Consider the following 18,770-nt stretch of genomic DNA (forward strand, 5'->3'; position numbering starts at 1 on the left):
AAAGAATGAATTGTCTTCGTTATCGTCTGCAACAGTCATTCTAGTGAAAGTATTCACTAATTCATAGAGGAGATAGAGAATATTTTTATTTATTGCATGAAAAAATATTTTTTATGCAAAAGCTGTGAATCATATATATTTTAATAAGTAAGTTATTTGTAATAGCAAATTACTAGTTTAGAACTGATGTAATTCTAAATATATATGTAATACTTTAATTAATTGATTAATTGATAAATAAATGAATAATTGTTTTCTACTTATTAAATTATAAGCAATTAAAATTGTTTTAATCTCTAGAATTGATTTTTCCAAATGTATTAATTAATTGTATATAAATTCTATTCTTCAAACTTGAAAAAATTCTTTAAAAATTAAAGTAAAGTAAAGTATAAGATATTCATAAGTTAAAAGATTTTTTATTAAAAAAAAAAAAGAAAAAAAGAATTGCGTATTTTTTTTTTACATTATATTTTTGTTTGTCGAGCAATTGATTCACGAAATGTGATAATTAAAAATATTACAATGTAAATTATTTAATTATGTATACTCGAGAACAGGTATAAAAACAGATATAATTATAATAATTGATATGTTTTCAATATTATTTAGTAGTGTATATATATATAAGTTAAAAAATTTATTAAAAATTTATCTATTTTTGATCAACATATTATAACTTCATTAGATTTTTTTAATTTTTTACTTATTTTCTATGATTTCGAACAAACGATTTCGTTATTCTCTTTCTCTCCATTCTATTTTTTCTTTTTTTTCCCCCCGCCTTTGTTGACTTCTCAAAGTTTTATAATATAGCTTTTATAATATTTCACATATTTTCCTTTATGACATGTTCCTTCGACGCGCAGAGAAAGAAGAAAATCTCGAAAATAAAACTTATTCCTAACACGGATATCTTAAGCATTATTCTCACGAGAAAGGGGGAAAAGGATATTGTCGTAATTTTTATAAAGAAAAACTATAAATTATAAAATTACAATCCACAGTTATAAATATTGCTATAATATTTTCCTTTAATTTTAATAATCTTGACTATTATTTGTGTACGAGATCGGTTAATGTCAATTGTAATGAAGGGATAATTTGCTTTTATAATATACCGTATAATTGAATAAGAAAAACCTGATTCAATGCCATCCATATGAAAGCAAATTAACGTGGAAGAGTGAAGACAGACATTGCATATGCAGGTCAGCTTTTAAGCGTAAACGGGTTTATATTTCGTTCCTCGGCCGGTATAACACATGTTAACTGGCTAACGGGATACACGCCCGAACACCGTGACAAAAAAATTGTATCTCTCTGTAATGACCTTAACTATATACGAATTCACAAATGTCAAAGATATTAAATTTTAATACGAAATAATTTACTTTATAAAAATTGTATAATAGAGGTTGTAATATAAATTAATTTATTTTACAAATTATAATAAGAATGATTTTATAGGTGAAATTAATTGATTAATACAAGTGATCAGAATGTTTATTCGATTCTATAATTTTATTGTGCAAGTTCAATTTTTGTTAAAAAAAATATATATATATATATATTAAATGTAATGGCTTTTTCATTTTATTTTCATTTTCAATATCAAATACTGCAAATTCTATTTAATTTTTATACAACAGGTAATTTAAGAGTTGGATACCGTGTAATAGTTAAATTTATAATTTTCAATCAACTCGATGTTATGTTATTATCGAGATAATATGAAACGCAGCTATGAAAGCACACGAAGTAAAAATATAATGAAATATTTTATACTTGAAAAAAGTTTTAATTTTTACTTCTTTTTTCATTATCAGAAAGAGGAAGCAAGAAAATTAATCTGAGAACTCGAGAATGACTCATTTCGATAAACAATATATTATTTTCATAACTTAATAGAAGTCGTTAGCTTATCTTCTGTCTCGATACGTATGTGTTGGATATAAATATGAATGATGATTCATAAGGAAAAACGATAAATTTAATAACGCAAATTTAGCAGTACATTTATTTACTGGTAAAACAGTTATCATTGCCAGTATTCGCCTCAAATAGTTCATATTTTTCCCATAAAATCTTAAATAACTTCAATACGTAGTGGAGAAAGTAGAAATATGAGATACTAAGATTTAGTGTAGATTGTAATGAGATCATTAACAATGATTAAAACTTAAATGAAATGAAGATTATAACGACCTCTCACAGCTGTTTTCTTAATGCACATTTCTCTTTCCACAACTACAAAACTACTCCTTATGAGTCGAATTTATTCCAATTTATTTTACGATTTTCACAAAATTTTAAAGAATTTCAATTATTCTTTCTTGTAATCTTATTTTCAGAATATTCTAAGAAATATTATTAAGAATAATTATAATTTAATTAGGGATAAAAAATAAAATGGATTTTAATTATTTGGTTATTCGTGTGGTAAAAATAAATTTGAAGAAAGAAACGCAGATATAAAAAAACAAAAATTTGGAAACTGTAAATTTCAATCAGATTTTCATTGTTGTGATGCTATTGTTATTGTGCAGCATAAACTTTACATATGTGATTATTAAAAAATAAATTATGTAAATACATTATTATATTTGAAACTTGAATTAAAATTATCGTTGAAATTTGTTAACATTTTTAACGTAATTTTATGACATTTATTCGAGTTTTTATCATTTCCATTTATACTTATAAATTTCTTAAAGTTATTCTCAAAGTTTGATTTTTTTTATTTTTATAACTATCTTTTTAAAAATCACATGTGCTTCTCTAAATGCGCAACAATCACATAAAAAAAATCGTCAGGAAGATTCTTTTGTATTCTTTCCTGAAACATTTTATAAAACACGATGGCTACAAGAATTTTCTCGGTGATCCCACGTTTTCTTGTCCAGTGCTCAAGATGTTAGATAACGGTTATATACGTTAAGTAGTTTTAGTCAAGTTTATCTCTGGATTACCCACAATATGACTGTGATTGAGAAAATTAAAATTTTTTTTAACTAGATGCAGATGTTTGTCCAATTTTAAATTTTTATTTGGACAAAAATGGAATTGAAATAAAGATTTTTATCTTATTAAATGTCGTAATACGTACCCTTGCATCGAGTATTTTATATCTTCTCTCTTTGCGTATCATTTACATTTATAAATTTATAAGAAAAAAAAATTTAATCAACAACAATTTACTCGTCTTCTAGAAAACTTTAATGCACATATTTCATATCAAGTAAATACATCCATAATGCGTTCACATTCAAAATGAAATTTTAATATAATAATTTTGATACTCTTACGTATATGATGATAAAAATAATCTTATTTCGTTCGTAATAAAATGTATCAACTTCAGTAAAGCTTGTGAACTCGTGAACCAAAAAATTGTTTCGAATTTATCAAAGAAGAAATTAACATTCTTAAATTAACATTATAACTAATAACATTAGAATGAGAGAAAAATGTTTCTCAATGTATTTTGATATATTTAAAATTACAAATAATTAAATATCGTTATTTTCAATGTATTAATTAAAAAAGAAATTGATTTCAATTCGTAATGGAATACAGATAACCGAAGATAGAAACGTTTGTCCCAGATAATACCCGTAGGTTAATCGCATGTTGATATCCAATTTTTATTTAATTAAGTTTAACGTCATCCAATTGAATCGAATCGAATCGTCCTTGACAATTCTAAACTGGATCGAAAAATTGTACTTCTTCTCTTTCTCTCTTTCTATCTATTTACCATCGTATTTTTATCAAAATTTCTATCGAAAATGATTTAAATTCGATACCGTTGAATACAATTTAAGAGGAGAATTCAAACAAGATCCTTTTTGAATAATTAAATTAACATAAATATATAGCAAATTAAACTTTTTATAAATTATATACGTAAATCATTCGATATATTAATTATACAAGTATTATAATTTTTTGGATAATAATGTACAATTTATTTCAAAACAATCCATAATTAAAATAGTGTAAATGACCGAAATTGCCGGACGGATCGCGTATTAAATTTGCTATTTAAAATAAAATTTAAATATTCATTTATCCCTATAAATCGTTGCAATAATTTCTCTTCAACAAATAATATGATTTATCTATTTTAAAAAGCGCCAAGAAAGCTAACAAAATTTATTCTACATCTTTTATTTTTACATGTATATATAAATTTTATTCTTTCTTCTCGACTTATCGTTTTTCAGTCGAACAGGTTCGCAAGGCACATTACATAGTTACTACAAATTACATTCTTTAATTGAAACTAATAACATTATGTCTCAAAGTAATTTATTTCGTACATTTTCAATTTATTACGATTTTTCTGACTGACGAAAGATCTACGTAGAACATTACAATTTTACATTATTAATTTTAAAAATTAAACTCGACCCATTTTTCATCGATTTATTACATTTCACGTTAATACATTCATTGCATTCGTTAGGAGAAATGAGATAAAATGGCGAGCGACAAACTTATCGACGTCCATCCGCTTTATTACAAAAAAAAAAAAATCAAAAAATTGACTCGTGGCAGTGACCAGTTTGCGATCATGGAAGGCAAAGAATGGTCATCGTTCGAAAATCGAACGGTATCTCGGCCCTGGCCGCCTTGGTGTCTGGTCTGCCTCTATTCGATCCTCGCCTCTAGTGGGACATTGTAGAGAAGGTCGGCGTACCTCTCACCTTCGAACACGGACGACCGTTCCGCAAATAGAGTCGGTAAAGAAGCTTACATAATGGCGTATAAGCGATTTCTATATCTCGTCTCCGAGAACATCGTACACGATTCGCGATCATCCACAGCTGAAACCAGAATAATGGAATATTTTCGAGAAAAATATTATGCGATTGTTAGGAGGATTGGGAATGGAGAATCGGAGATTAGGAGATGTACGCGAAGAATCGATTTTCATGGATTAATCTTCTTTAGATTTTGGCCTTCCTCCAACCTTATTTTCCTCTTCACGCGCACGTTCCGCTGCCTGAGAGTAAACACGTTTTTTGCGCAGCACAAACACTAGATATACGAGTTTAGTTAGAGGGAGAAGGGAGAGAGTGGAAAACATGTGACCGCTTGATTGAAAGCGTGTGTCTCGAGGATTATAAAGGATATGAGCAGTAGATGTGGACTGTAATTAATGATACGAAAATATAAAGAATAAAAATAAGTACATCGATTTTCAAATTCGATTTCTTGATAATTTTTCTTAAATGTATTCTTCTGTTTTTTATTTTTATCTCTATAGAATAACAGTTCATGCATATCGTACAATTAGCTAACTTGTATTCGTTATTCTTGCTTCCTGACCATATTTGGACGTGAAATATAGACCATTTCGTATAAGCAAAATAATACACAAATCATATACTGATTCACAGTTACAAACATATATAAATTAAATGTAGTGGTAGCAATAATTTTTGTTAATATTTTAGTATTTTAGAAGCCTTAGTTTAAATTTGCAATTATCTTAATTATGATAATTCTTGTAAACTTTCGATCGAATTACACTCGTTCCAACTCGTTGTGTTCACTTTAACCAATAATTGAAGTGAAGTCTGACTATAACTGCGATTTGTCACGCGGTTCGATTAACATATAATTGATGTAATTATCTCAACCGTGTTTTGTCGTCTAGTAAACTTATGATTCGATTTTGCTTGAAGTTTGTCATATATAAAGAGACTAAAAAAAAAAAAAAATATTAGTAGCTTCGTAATTAATGACGTTACATTGCATTTTGAAATATGCAAAAAATACAAACAAAAGTTACGTATACAATCACGTGATAAAATAAACAGTTTTTTATTATTGATTTTTTATTCTTCGGAGAGAATCATCCTGAATTTTATCATATATAACGAATCGAGATATTTTTTTAATAATTTAACTTTAATCTAATTTCTAGATTTAGACATCACAATGCATACACTCCTATTCTATATAAATATGTGAATTATTAATTTTATACAATGTAAATTGTTAATATTAAATATAAACTCTCTGATATCTTGTATATTTTGTAATATTAAATTAAGTAATTCAAATAATTATTTTAAATTTGTACAACATATCTTTATCCATATAATATCATGCATTTCTGAATACTTAATTAACTCGAAATTAAGATATTAAATATATTATAAAATTTATTATTATAAAATATATTAATTAAAGATGTGTTTTCATTTCACATATTATATAAATACTTGTGGAGAATATATTATATTAAATAACGATTATTGATCATGTTCCTTTCAAAAATAATTGTCATAGATTTATTACCTCTTCAGTGTATAATGACCGATGTTCCGTATAAATAATTCTTCTAATACTTAACAGGTGTTGGAAGAAAAGTATCTTATATACATATAAGAGTTATGTATCGAGCAGGTTACATTCACAATGCGAAATTTCTTCGCGGTCGATGGCTATTGTTTCGTCACTAGACACCCTTTCGTAACGTCACGCCTTATTGCGCGGAATGATGGAACCTACATACAGCAACGATCGACGATCGTGTATCTTTTAATACTGGACAGATAAAATTTGTATTACGAAAGAAGAGATGCATATTTGTTTCAACGAACGTTCAAAAAACTTATAATATAGAGGAACATCTTGTTATCACGTTAACATATTGGAACATCTTTGATCGATTTTCTGTGAAGGACAAAGCAAGTATGAAGATTGGATGTTGTAACTTTTAAAAATTCATTAAGAAAATGAATTTTCTTCTTCTCTTCAAATAATTGTACACAAGATGTCAGTTAAAGTTTATTTATCAAGTTATAAATAATTTAAGATCATAGAGATGGAATTTCTATTTTTATCTAATGCAAACTTTATAACTTAATAAATTTCAACATTTTTGTATATCATCTTTTTTGCTTGTTTTGGCTTCTAAAAATGTTTCAGGAATATTATGTATTAACATCTTTTATATATAAAAATATGTTAATAATAATATATTAATAAAAAAATATATAATATATATATATATATATAAAGATCATTAATTTGTATTAAATTGTAGATTAAATTGTAAGGCAGGATTACTATGATAAAAACTATATAATTAAATTAGAAGCATTACAGTTATACCATATTCAGATAGGAATATTCATGTAGTTGATGCATCGTGCATTTGTATAAAGATGAAAGATAAATCTTGGAATTAAATTTGTAAGAAGAGAAGTCTATGCAAAAAACATCCTAACAAGTTTTTTTCCCAACAATATTTAACTATTTAAATGCATTCTAAAGAATTCATTTAGTATATCTATTGTGATATAAACTATAAAGTTAAATAAATTTACTAAATATTTTTATTAGACAAATTATTAGAAAAATAAGATTTCTTGAAAATTAATGCAAAGATTCTTATTAAATTATTTACATTAATGGAAAATTACTTGAAAAGAACAATTATTGAAAAAAAACTCATTTTCTTGGTGAATTTTTGAAAACTACAATAAATATTTTTAAGTCAAAAATAGGCAATTTAAAAATTTGTAATATTTTTTAAATTAAAAAAAATATAAAAATACTAAACTTATTATTCAACTTAGATCACGATGAATCTTGTGATGAAACTACTTGATATCAAATTTATTTTAAAGCATTGTTAATATCCAATTCTGCTCTTTTATATTGATTGCACATGCGAAACTTATCATTATTTAAACTATCAAATTTTAAATGATTATATGTGATTTTTGTATTTTTGTCTTAATTTTCTATTGCATCTTTTAATTGATCTACTTTAATTACATTGTTAATAAATAGAAATATTCACCTTATCTCATTATTTTATCATTTTATTCTATATTTCTCTTATATTTAAAACTTAAATTAAATATATGTCAACGTTATATATATTTACTAAATTATTTTTTTAACAAATAATTGCATAAACTATATTAATAGATTAAAATATATAAAATTAATAATAAACAAAGATTAAAAATTTATAATTCTTTCCTCACATTGAAAATTACAAAAAATACTTCTAAATAAATACTTAAATTCGAAGAAAATTATACTTAGTAACTTTGATGACTAACGATTTGAACTAACAATTTACGCTTCGTTCCATTTATTCATGAGCTTAAATACTATTCAAGTAATTATCTTACTTTCTTTGTTTACTGTACTAGCAAAGCGTATGGAAATAGCATAAAGAAACAATGCCCATGATAAAACAGGGGCACAGAACCGTGTTGTGGCGTTGTTTCTTTCACGTTGATGCGATGCAAAATGCATATGAATTGATATTTTTTTTTTTTTTTTAATACTTGCAGCTGTACTATTCGTGACGTAACTCTAATTATATCCTTAGATATAACGAGCCGACAATAGTCAAGTCTTTTAACTCGAGTACCACTCGATCTCGAATCAAGGAAACGTGTGTTCTCTTCTTATCGGTCGATGACAAACCGTAATTCAAAAGCTATCTTAAATAACGTTATTTCGTTCCGTCAAAAATTGATTCGTGTTATGACTGCAACAACATTATTTTTTCAAGAATTTTATTTTAACGTATTTATAATTATTATGTGGTATTTATAATTACAATTATAAACACGCGAGGAGGAATTGCAAGAAAGATCGATCAGTTATCTAGATCTATTGAATTCATTGAATTATTCGCGGTATGAAAAAAATATTGAAAAGTATTTTTAAAGATATCGAAAAATACATTTAGAATTACGATTCGTGGCGTTCTATCTAATGACTTTGGGTTATTATTCAAAATTTAGATAACTTGTCTCTTCGTTCGATTTTAAAAGTTTGAAATAAATTGTCAAATATGCGATTATTCTTTTGAAAGAACACTCGTATATGTATATAATATATCTACATCATTAAATGTCATATATGGTAATTATTCCATTAGTCGTATCGTTGTTAAACCATACTATTGAGACCAATAAAAACTGAAAACAATTACGGAAATTTTTTAACAACAGAATCTAAGAACTATTAACTCAAAAGAATTAAAAGATTATGTTCTGGCATAGAATGAAACGGAGAATGAAATAGCTCTAGCTTTATCTCGTTTCATCTGATTTCAATTGCATTGCTTATTATAACTTAACAAATAAGCGATATTTTTTTTTTTAATCTTTTGGAATTTTATTTTTTTATTTTTATAAAATATTTCATCATATTTTCACCATTATTTATTTCAACATTTTAACAATAATTGTAATAACAATTTTTAAATAAAGAAAGTAATTTCAACCATGATAAACGTTTAAAAAAACAAATTAAAAAAATAAAAAATTTGAGATTTTAAATTTGAAGAAAGCTTCAGTTTATCATCATCAATCTATTATTATAATTGCGTATAATCATCAAGTCAATGGTCTAAAAATCATTCTATACACACAAAACTTTAAAGCTTTTGTTAGTCATATTAACATTTTACTTCTTTAGCAGGTTGATTGACGTGTATAATCTGCAATCAACGAACATAAGATCCGTGTATCTTTTATATCCAGCCCCTATTCATAGTCTACTATACAAATAGTTCTTCAAGAAGTTAAATTCAGGCAATAAGTTAAAAGAGTGAAAATTAACGATGAAAATTTATTTTAAATTTAGATGTGTGTATATTAAATCAATTATGTCATCATTTATTCAATTTATTGTTCGTTAAATATATAATTAATATTCTTATAACTATAATATATCTTTATCTTGTGGTAATTTTATAAATCTGTTCCATCTGTGAATATAACAATGTTAAATAAATAATCAATTGAATATTCGTTTCAAGGAAATAAAAATAATTTTTAACCAATCGTTATATTCTCTATTAATTAAGTCCTTACTTTCTAACGTTTAAGTTATGTTATAATTTAATTATTATAATTACTTTTTACATTTTTATTAATCACTTTGATAAGTAGAGTAAGATTAAGAGTAACCATATTAAATTTATTTTTTAATTTGAAAAAAATAATATAATTTATGTATTTTGGAAGCTAACGAAAATCTCTTTTATCAAAATTCATACTAAACAAATTAAAAAATATATATATGTAAAATGCTTTTTGCAGATATCTCGAAAACTATACGATTGAATAATACAATTATATGTATAAAAATGTTTTTTTATCATTACCTATATCTACGCATTCTAAAAATAAAATCAATGCTTTTTCTTTCATCGTATTTAACATTTTCTAATTTTAAAAATTACTAGTAATATTTTTCAAATTCAATTCTCAACAAATAAAAGATTCTTCGTTGTCTCAAAACAAAGTTCAGTCATTTATCGAACTTCAAATTTAGTTGAGTCACGGGGAGAAAAATAATCGTAATTGACACGAAAAAAAAAACATAACCTCAAATTTGTAGTTGGTCGTTTCAAATATGGATGTATCAAAATCATCGTTGCCCACACGCTTACGTTTTTCGTGAAATTTTTCTTATTTTATTTTCATTTGAAATTTGCCAAGATACTAGACCAATTCACTGGAAATAATCGTGCTCGCTATTTGACGAGCTGAATTTATAAATAGCGTTGGAGGAGGTCGCTGGATAGTGGTGCGGGATACAGATATCGCACCAACTGCTGGTTATCAAAATGACGTAAACGTAAGTGCATCATTATGCCGTAATTATTATGGATAAGATTATATTTAATAGATACGTTACGCTGTTTCATTTAAAGACGATACGGATGATAATCGCTTCTCTGTTTTAATCATCTATAATATTTTTTTCATATGACGAAATTAGCTTTTGATTTTGATTATCTGTAAAAAGAAAAAATTATGATGTAAAAATTAATCTACATATATTAAGCGTTATAAGGAACGTTATAAAAATTTTCATATTTAAGTAATAAAATCTCTGTTATATCGAATCCTTTGGTTTCAACCCTCTGATTGTTTTCTTATTGAATATTTTAGTAATTTTTCTTTATATCCGTCTTATTTATTTGTTTCGTGCAAGATATCTTTGTTCATAACGATTCAGTATAATTGGATATATGTAATTGAAGAAAAATGATATCTGTGAAATTATTAGAATACGTTGACACAAAAAGTATGATAAATCTAATAGAATAATTTATAATATTGTTTCATTAATGATTTCATTTCAATGATTAATTTAATTATATATAATTGTAAATATAATTGATACATTTGTAGATATGTATAAAATTATTAAAACTGTTCTGATTATATTCTAGAGCATTCTTCATCTTTTCAAAATGGAATTTTTACAAGAAAAACTTGCTTAACATTATTAAAAAGATAATTTATGACTCATAAAATTAATAATAAAAGTATACATGAAAATATCTTTCATTAAAAATTAAAGTACAAAGTAAAGTACAAAATCCAAGAATTCTGTAGGATACTCATATCGAAAGGAAGATTAATATTAAAAAGAAAAAAATATTTTTGCATTGTAGATTATCTATCATACTACAATAAATAAACAGAATATTAATGATTAAAACATTAAAAAAAAAATTTTTATATTTTATATATTGATATATAATTATTAATATATTCGTAGGTCATTTTTAAAGGGCTATATTATAGTAATATAATTTTATCTTCGTTATACTATCGAATGTTTATCTTGTTTCATCTAATATAAATTTAAACTACTTATAATTTAATAAATAAGTTACAAATATAAATCTCAAGTGACATTTTTATATTTCAATTTTTTTTTATACATATTTTAATTCTATATTATATTATATCATATAATGAAATTAAAATGAAATTATTATTACAAAAGACTAATTGATAATATTATTTGAATTAAAAATAAGTATATTTTTCGTTTATATGCTCATTGTTTATTATAAAATTTAATTCAAAGTAGTAAATTTAAAAAAAAAGTAACAAATCTTCAATTTCATCAATTAGTTCATTAATTAATCAAGTAATTAAGAACGGTTTATTTCATGCATCAAATTTCAATAAAAATCCGCCTTAAGTCGCGTATATATAATAACTCATGAGTAATTCGCAGCACCTTCATAAAGCTCCCCTTTATCACGATTCTCTTCAATGCAAATCTTCATGGAGCTAACGGCAATGGATCGCGCAATGTGTAGGATACAAGTGACAAGGTAATGGCGACGTTCGTGTAATTTAGCGTCTATTACGCTTAATATTGAACAAAGATGAATGGCAGCTCTTATTTTAAAACGAATTGAAAGTCACGTTAGAACACGAGAATGATTCCGTGGAATAAAATGGGAAGCGACAGTAAGGAGACAAAGTGATCGTGCACAGTCTCAATCTAGAGGGCGTGTTACATTAGAATTACCAACCTATGATATGTACCTAAGTATATTACACATATGATTGTGAAAATAACTAGATCTACTTTAGGATATTCCATGTTACGTTTCAATTTTTAGCTAAGAATATTTATGCACAAATGGTGTAAATAAAATTAAAGTATTATTGTTATTTATGTTTAACATATTATTTGTATTCGTGATCAGATATTTAATAATAATTATGCACAGAATATTATTTTGAAAATCAAATATATAGAATGTTTTATCTAACTGTCGATTTATTTACATTTGTTTCATATTATTTATATTTAAAATTATTAAGAATAAATATATTATGCACGGATTATTAAAATTAAAGTATTACTGTGAAAATAATGGAAGAATGAAAATAATAGAGTGTTCCATATGATTAAGATTTACCTTTTTTTCGTTATTATCTATTATAATAGTATTATAATACTATATATAATAATATTATATACCGATCATTAAAGTTAAATTATCGTGAAAATACTTAGATACTTAGATATATATGGAGTATTTTAATAATAAATAATATAATTATCTACATTTATTTATGATTTATCTTCCTTTTATCTTCGTTTTGTATTATCTATATTCACTGAGTCTAAATAAATTATATTTATATTATACAAATGAAATAAAATTATATGATGAAAATAAATAAATATATAAGGTGTCTTATTATTAATTTTCGCTACGATTCTCGCTTATGTATTTAATAACAATAAATATATTGTGACACAGATAAATATTATTGTGAAAATTTAAATTTAAAAAATAGATATATAGGGTATTCTATATAATTATCGCTATGATTTATCTTCTTTTTGATAAGTCAGACTCATTTTTGGAAAATTTCTTTAACTTTTCATTATATAAGTACTAAACAATTTTAGTTTTCGAGATATATACAAAAATATTTTTCACACCATATATTATTATGCATATGTTTTGGCATAGTTCTGAGATATTATAAGCTCTGACATACTATAGGGATTGTAGTCTGGCATTTTCGTCTAGCCAAATCTGTGCCAGTTCATTGAAAGTACTTTATACCTCAGATCATTTTATAACAAGATACTACTTAATTTTTTTTACTCGAGCTAATTAAAATTTGAGTTCATCATCTATCACACTTCTTGAAATTCTTTATATCAAAATAATAAAAAAAATTGATTAAATCTCAATGATCTTGATTCTTTTTATTAATATGTGTGTTATAGAATCTATTTTAACTTAGTGTGAGATTATCATTGTGTCCAAGATTTAATATAACATGTGTCGAGCTTGTTCTAGATGTTGTATGTTTGCCATTACAGTGTACAGCGATAAATGTTTTTATATTGAATTAAAAATCTAACATAAATCTTATCTCTTTAAGAATTTTTGCTATTTATTTATTAATTATTCGTTTATTTTTACTAATATTATTTAATGTTTAATAAATTCATAATTCATTTATAAATTCATAAAGAATTTTTGACTTTTTCTAAAAAAAACTTTTTTAAGTTGCATTCATTAGATTCACAAAAATGAATATATTCGCTTTTTCCATTTGTATAATATATTTCAAGACCACCATCAAATCAAATCAAATTTCAGATTTTTACAATTATTAATCTTAAATTTATTTTTTATAATTATTAAAAGTGCACTTTCGACAAAATTAATATCAAATTTTTATCCAAAGAAACATATATATTTAATTATATTTGTTATTTTATAAGATATTTATAAGATATTTATTTTATTATTTTTTATTCAAATATATAAACGTATATTATCTGTATTTTATCTAATCATTTTCGTAATAATTGATTTTCAATCATTCGTCTACAACATATAAATACATATACATTAATTCTTGAAGAGAATCGAGAAATTTCTCGATAAATTTATCAATTAGTAATCGATTTATACGATCGATCACACACATACATGTACATATTCAATATGCTGCCACCCTTTTGATACCATCCTATGGAAACATATGTGGCCTTGTAATAGAAGGCCTTATAATTGAATTCGCATAAGTTATTTACTTCTCTTACAATCGATTTCAATTTTACAAACTTTTTGAAATTTAGCGTAGAACGAGTAATATTACACCATATATAATTATTTTCATAAAATTCATTTATGAAATAAATAATAAATTTTAATTAAAAAATATTATATCTATCGAATGCTAATTAATATCTATCTAATTTCTTAATCATTTGAGGGAGATCTTATGGTTAGAAATAAGATTTGATATGTATTAAAATAAGTCTTATGTTAACCTAGATGTTAACCTAGAATAATATTTTATAAAGTAATGTAATCATAAAAGATTTATTTCTTAACGATACAAATAAACCATTTTTATTATTATTATTATTATTATATTTTTACATTATTATATTAATCTGCTACGTGATCTTTGGTCATGACAAATTATAAAATAAGTCATGTAATATAAAGGTATATAAGTATAATCATTTAAGAGGTTAAACGTGTGCATTATCGTGTAATAGTTGGAATTAACATTTAATTCAATTTTTCAAGGTGAAAATACTTCTCAAATGTTAATACGAATTTTCTTATTTCCTTATAATATAAGAAGATTATTAGAATAAAAATTTAATAGTTTTATGCTGTATGAAATTATGCATTTAAATTATTGAAGTTTATAACCTCTAAACCTCTATGATTATTAATTATTAATTACATAATTTTATATCAATTGTATTATTTCTCTTCTGAAAATGTTAAATTAATATGTAATAATTTTAATGCAGTTGATTATTCTTTCTCATTACAGTTTCTTCAAAATTTAGGCAAAGTGGATAGAACAGCAGATGACATATTCGACGAACATTTGCAGAATTTTATGAGACAACAAAATGCCGCAAACAGATTGCAAAAAGAGTTCAACAATTACATCAGGTGTGTTCGAGGTAAGTTCGATTGAAAATCATATTATTCAATATATTTATATAAATATAATCTTTTTTAATGAATTGAAACTCGTACCAGGAAAGGAACGTGAAATAAAATTGTTCTCTTTACAATAACTCGTGCAAAAGCATTTTATATGAAATCAACTCCCAAAATGCCAGTATTTCATTAAATTTTAAATAAAATTTCGTATGTACGTATCTGGGATTTCTTTTTATAACAGAATGTTAAAAATATTAAATTCTATATATTTTGTAATTCAAAGTTTTTACTTTATTTTATATCAATATAGATTATATTTAAAAAAAAACAAAAATTGCACTGAAAATTTAAATGTTGATTTTCTTAAATAAAGTAATTTTATTTTCGGTAAAAAAAAATTATTCCATATATAAATTCTTTCATCATATTCAGAAAAATTTAAATTTTATTCAAAATAAACAAACGTTCAAGTACTTTTATAGTAATGTATATCTTTGATACTTAAAAATATAATCTTTCTTTTTTTTTTTTAAACAGTTTATTTATTATCTCAAACATGCATGAAATTTTGCCAATTTTAGCAACTGCGCTTATACTGAATCTAGTAATAAAAATGAATGTTTACGATAAATTAAATATTTAACAGATGGGCGAGAGAAATAAACCTTTTCCGTGATTCGTTGCATTTAGTCTCAATTTATCGATTTGCTCAAATACCTATTCATATAATATTCATTGAATATTCGTGCTTTATAATTTTCATACATTTTCATTTTATTAGTCATATATTTTGTTTTATTAAATTTTTCTATACATTTTTTGTATATTATTAAATTTATTGAATTCATTAAATTATTATGCATATTTAATATTTATAAAAAAATGATCAAATTAATACTATAAAAGATGTATAATAATAATAATACTTGATACTATAAATTTATTCATATAAAAAATGTAAATTTCATAATAAAAATCAATATTTTTTTTAATTTTTTTTTTTTCGTAAATAATATTAATGAAATATCGTATGTTATGATTGTCAAATTTAACAAATTTTAAGATATTTTTCAAAATTAAATAATAATCTTATTTTACATTATGTTTATCAAAATTTTCGTTGATAATCTTAATATATACCTTTTTTTTTTTTAATTACAAATTATTCAAATTAATATAAATATTGGAATCCTACGACATAAAAACTAGTTCTCATTCGAATATAAATAAATTCGCATTCGATAATGATATCGCATGACTTTTTTGATGTATCTTCAATAACAATCTAAATTAAAAATTATTATAAAATTTTATCATTCCATTGTGAATTATGTTTAAAATGTAAATGAAATAAATTATTATTTATGCTTTATTTTTTATCATATTCATTATAATATAAATTTGCATTAACGTCCGTGATATTTATGCAAAAACATATTTTTTATATTTTCATATCTTTTGCATATCTTATATAAATAATATAAATGAATATGTTTTTTTTCTTATATTCAATTCTGTTCACATCATAGTTAGACATTGAAGAGAAATGAAGAAATATATTATAAAAGGTGATGTTCTAAATCTGTAAAAATTTAAAAAATTTTAACTAAAGCAAAATGTATTTCATTACTTTTTATATAATAAAATTCAGTTTCCACAAACGATATTGATATATTATATCTTTATTTAATTATTTAAATAATTTTTTTAAAGAAATATTATTATTATATATTGGAATACAAATTATAATTATAATAAATAAATGTAAATGATAAAATTATTGATATTTTGCAAAAATAATATGTATAAATTTTATTATTTAACATATATTTATTTTAATGATATGACATATTTTCTATATATATTAATTATATATTTCGATAAATTTCGCATATATATTTCTATAAAATTCCACAATCTAATAACAAATTAATAATAAGTTAAAAATTTAAATTATAATAGAAGTTTAATATAAGATTATAACTGTAAAGATTTATCATTCTATCATTCTTTTTAAAAATATAAAATATATTTGTTATACATATTTATATTATTTGTTTGCTGCAATTAGATCAAATCGTAGCTTTAAAAGAATATAGAAAAAAAGTTTCATTAAATTAATTTAAAATTAGGTATCTTCAAATAGTGTATTACATCATCAGAATTAGTATATACGATGAATTTCAATAAAAAAGAAGAATAAAAACGGAATGGAAAAAAGTTGGGTCAAAAGGTTTTTAAAGAGCTCTTATCAAAGAACTTGAATTGTTATATCTTGATATATATTAAGAATCAAAGAAACGAGAATGAACGATATTATTCGATCTAATAATACCAATATATCTATATTAAAAGTAAGATTTATTGAAAAATCGAACTTCTCATTCGATTTTTAATTAATTTGAAATATATTGTTAAAGACATTATTTCGAACAACTTTTTCCTTTCCATATGTATTGTTCTTTGCAAAACGCAAAATTTATTAAAAATAGTTTCTGAATTTTATATATTTGAAATACTACATAGTATAAATATTATAGAAATTAGTCTTAGGAAATAATTTAAACTTTTTCCTTTATCAAAATAATAAAAAACCTTTGGTTATATAATTAATAACTGTAATAACAAATACGTAAAAGAAGATAAATATGGAAATATCGAATAATGTTAGATTATTGCACAAAAAATAATGCTTATTCTTCTGATATTTTTCTGATATATTTCTCCCAATCAAATATAACATTTTCTTTCATCTCACCCCTCTTCCTCCCTTTTTCATTTGTTAAAGAAATCTTGCGAATGTACTGTATACTGTTAACAGCACGAAACGATGCAACTGTACGCGAAATAAACAAATATTCAAACTCGACGATCAAAAATCGTCACAATTTCTCAGAAAGAATTTATGATTCCATCGCAGATCAAAGCAGATCATTTCGAGCTTTATATGGGACAAATCACGTGTCCCATACATTTTCTGGACGTGATATCGGCGAAATTAAATTTACAACTCCGTTTACGATACCGTTGGAAAAAAAGTTGTGGCGAGTGCGCTACTCCATTTCGTCAACAAGTTGCATGCGTTTCGTGGATGAATGACAGTTGGGCGAATAACGTAGTAGACATTGAATAACGACCGTCGTCTCTGCGCAGGCCCTATGCGGCACTCGTAGAGACGTCAATCGTTGAGGGAAACATATCTGACATTTTAATAGCGCTGTTTTCGAGAGAAACGCTTATTACGGGCATTAACGAAATGGAGACAGGATAGGGGAGAGAATAGAAATATAAAATAGGGTAAATAATAATATCAAACGAATAATATCAATTTTAAGAAATTTCGTGTAAAATTTAAGCAATTTGGGAAAATATCGACGAACACATCGATCTTCCAATCTTTTTACTAGTTTCATTTCAAAGTGCACAAATGTATGCTCCTAAGCAATTTGCATTAAAGAAGCAAATATATTCAGATAAATCACAGTTGAACAGAAAAAAATTTACATAT

The 18,770-nt window shown here is 24.0% G+C and overlaps 1 protein-coding gene and 1 long non-coding RNA gene across 4 annotated transcripts in view; one reads left to right on the plus strand and one right to left on the minus strand.

The window, feature by feature from the left end:
• LOC107993203 (amphiphysin) overlaps positions 1-18,770 on the plus strand; it is a 62,176-nt gene that overhangs the window by 34,540 nt on the left and 8,866 nt on the right. For all 3 annotated transcript variants that reach the window (XM_017049509.3, XM_017049510.3, XM_017049511.3), the window contains exon 2: positions 15,144-15,279. In XM_017049509.3, coding sequence (XP_016904998.1) covers positions 15,144-15,279 — 136 coding nt within the window. The remainder of the gene's footprint in view (positions 1-15,143; positions 15,280-18,770) is intronic.
• Positions 4,145-5,086, minus strand: LOC133666406 (uncharacterized). Its single transcript, XR_009830505.1, has 2 exons — positions 4,979-5,086; positions 4,145-4,832 (listed from the first exon to the last, which is right to left on the minus strand). It is a non-coding gene; the product is annotated as an uncharacterized LOC133666406 (long non-coding RNA).

Source organism: Apis cerana, linkage group LG7, assembly GCF_029169275.1.
Source record: "Apis cerana isolate GH-2021 linkage group LG7, AcerK_1.0, whole genome shotgun sequence".
Taxonomy (NCBI): Eukaryota; Metazoa; Arthropoda; class Insecta; order Hymenoptera; family Apidae; genus Apis; species Apis cerana.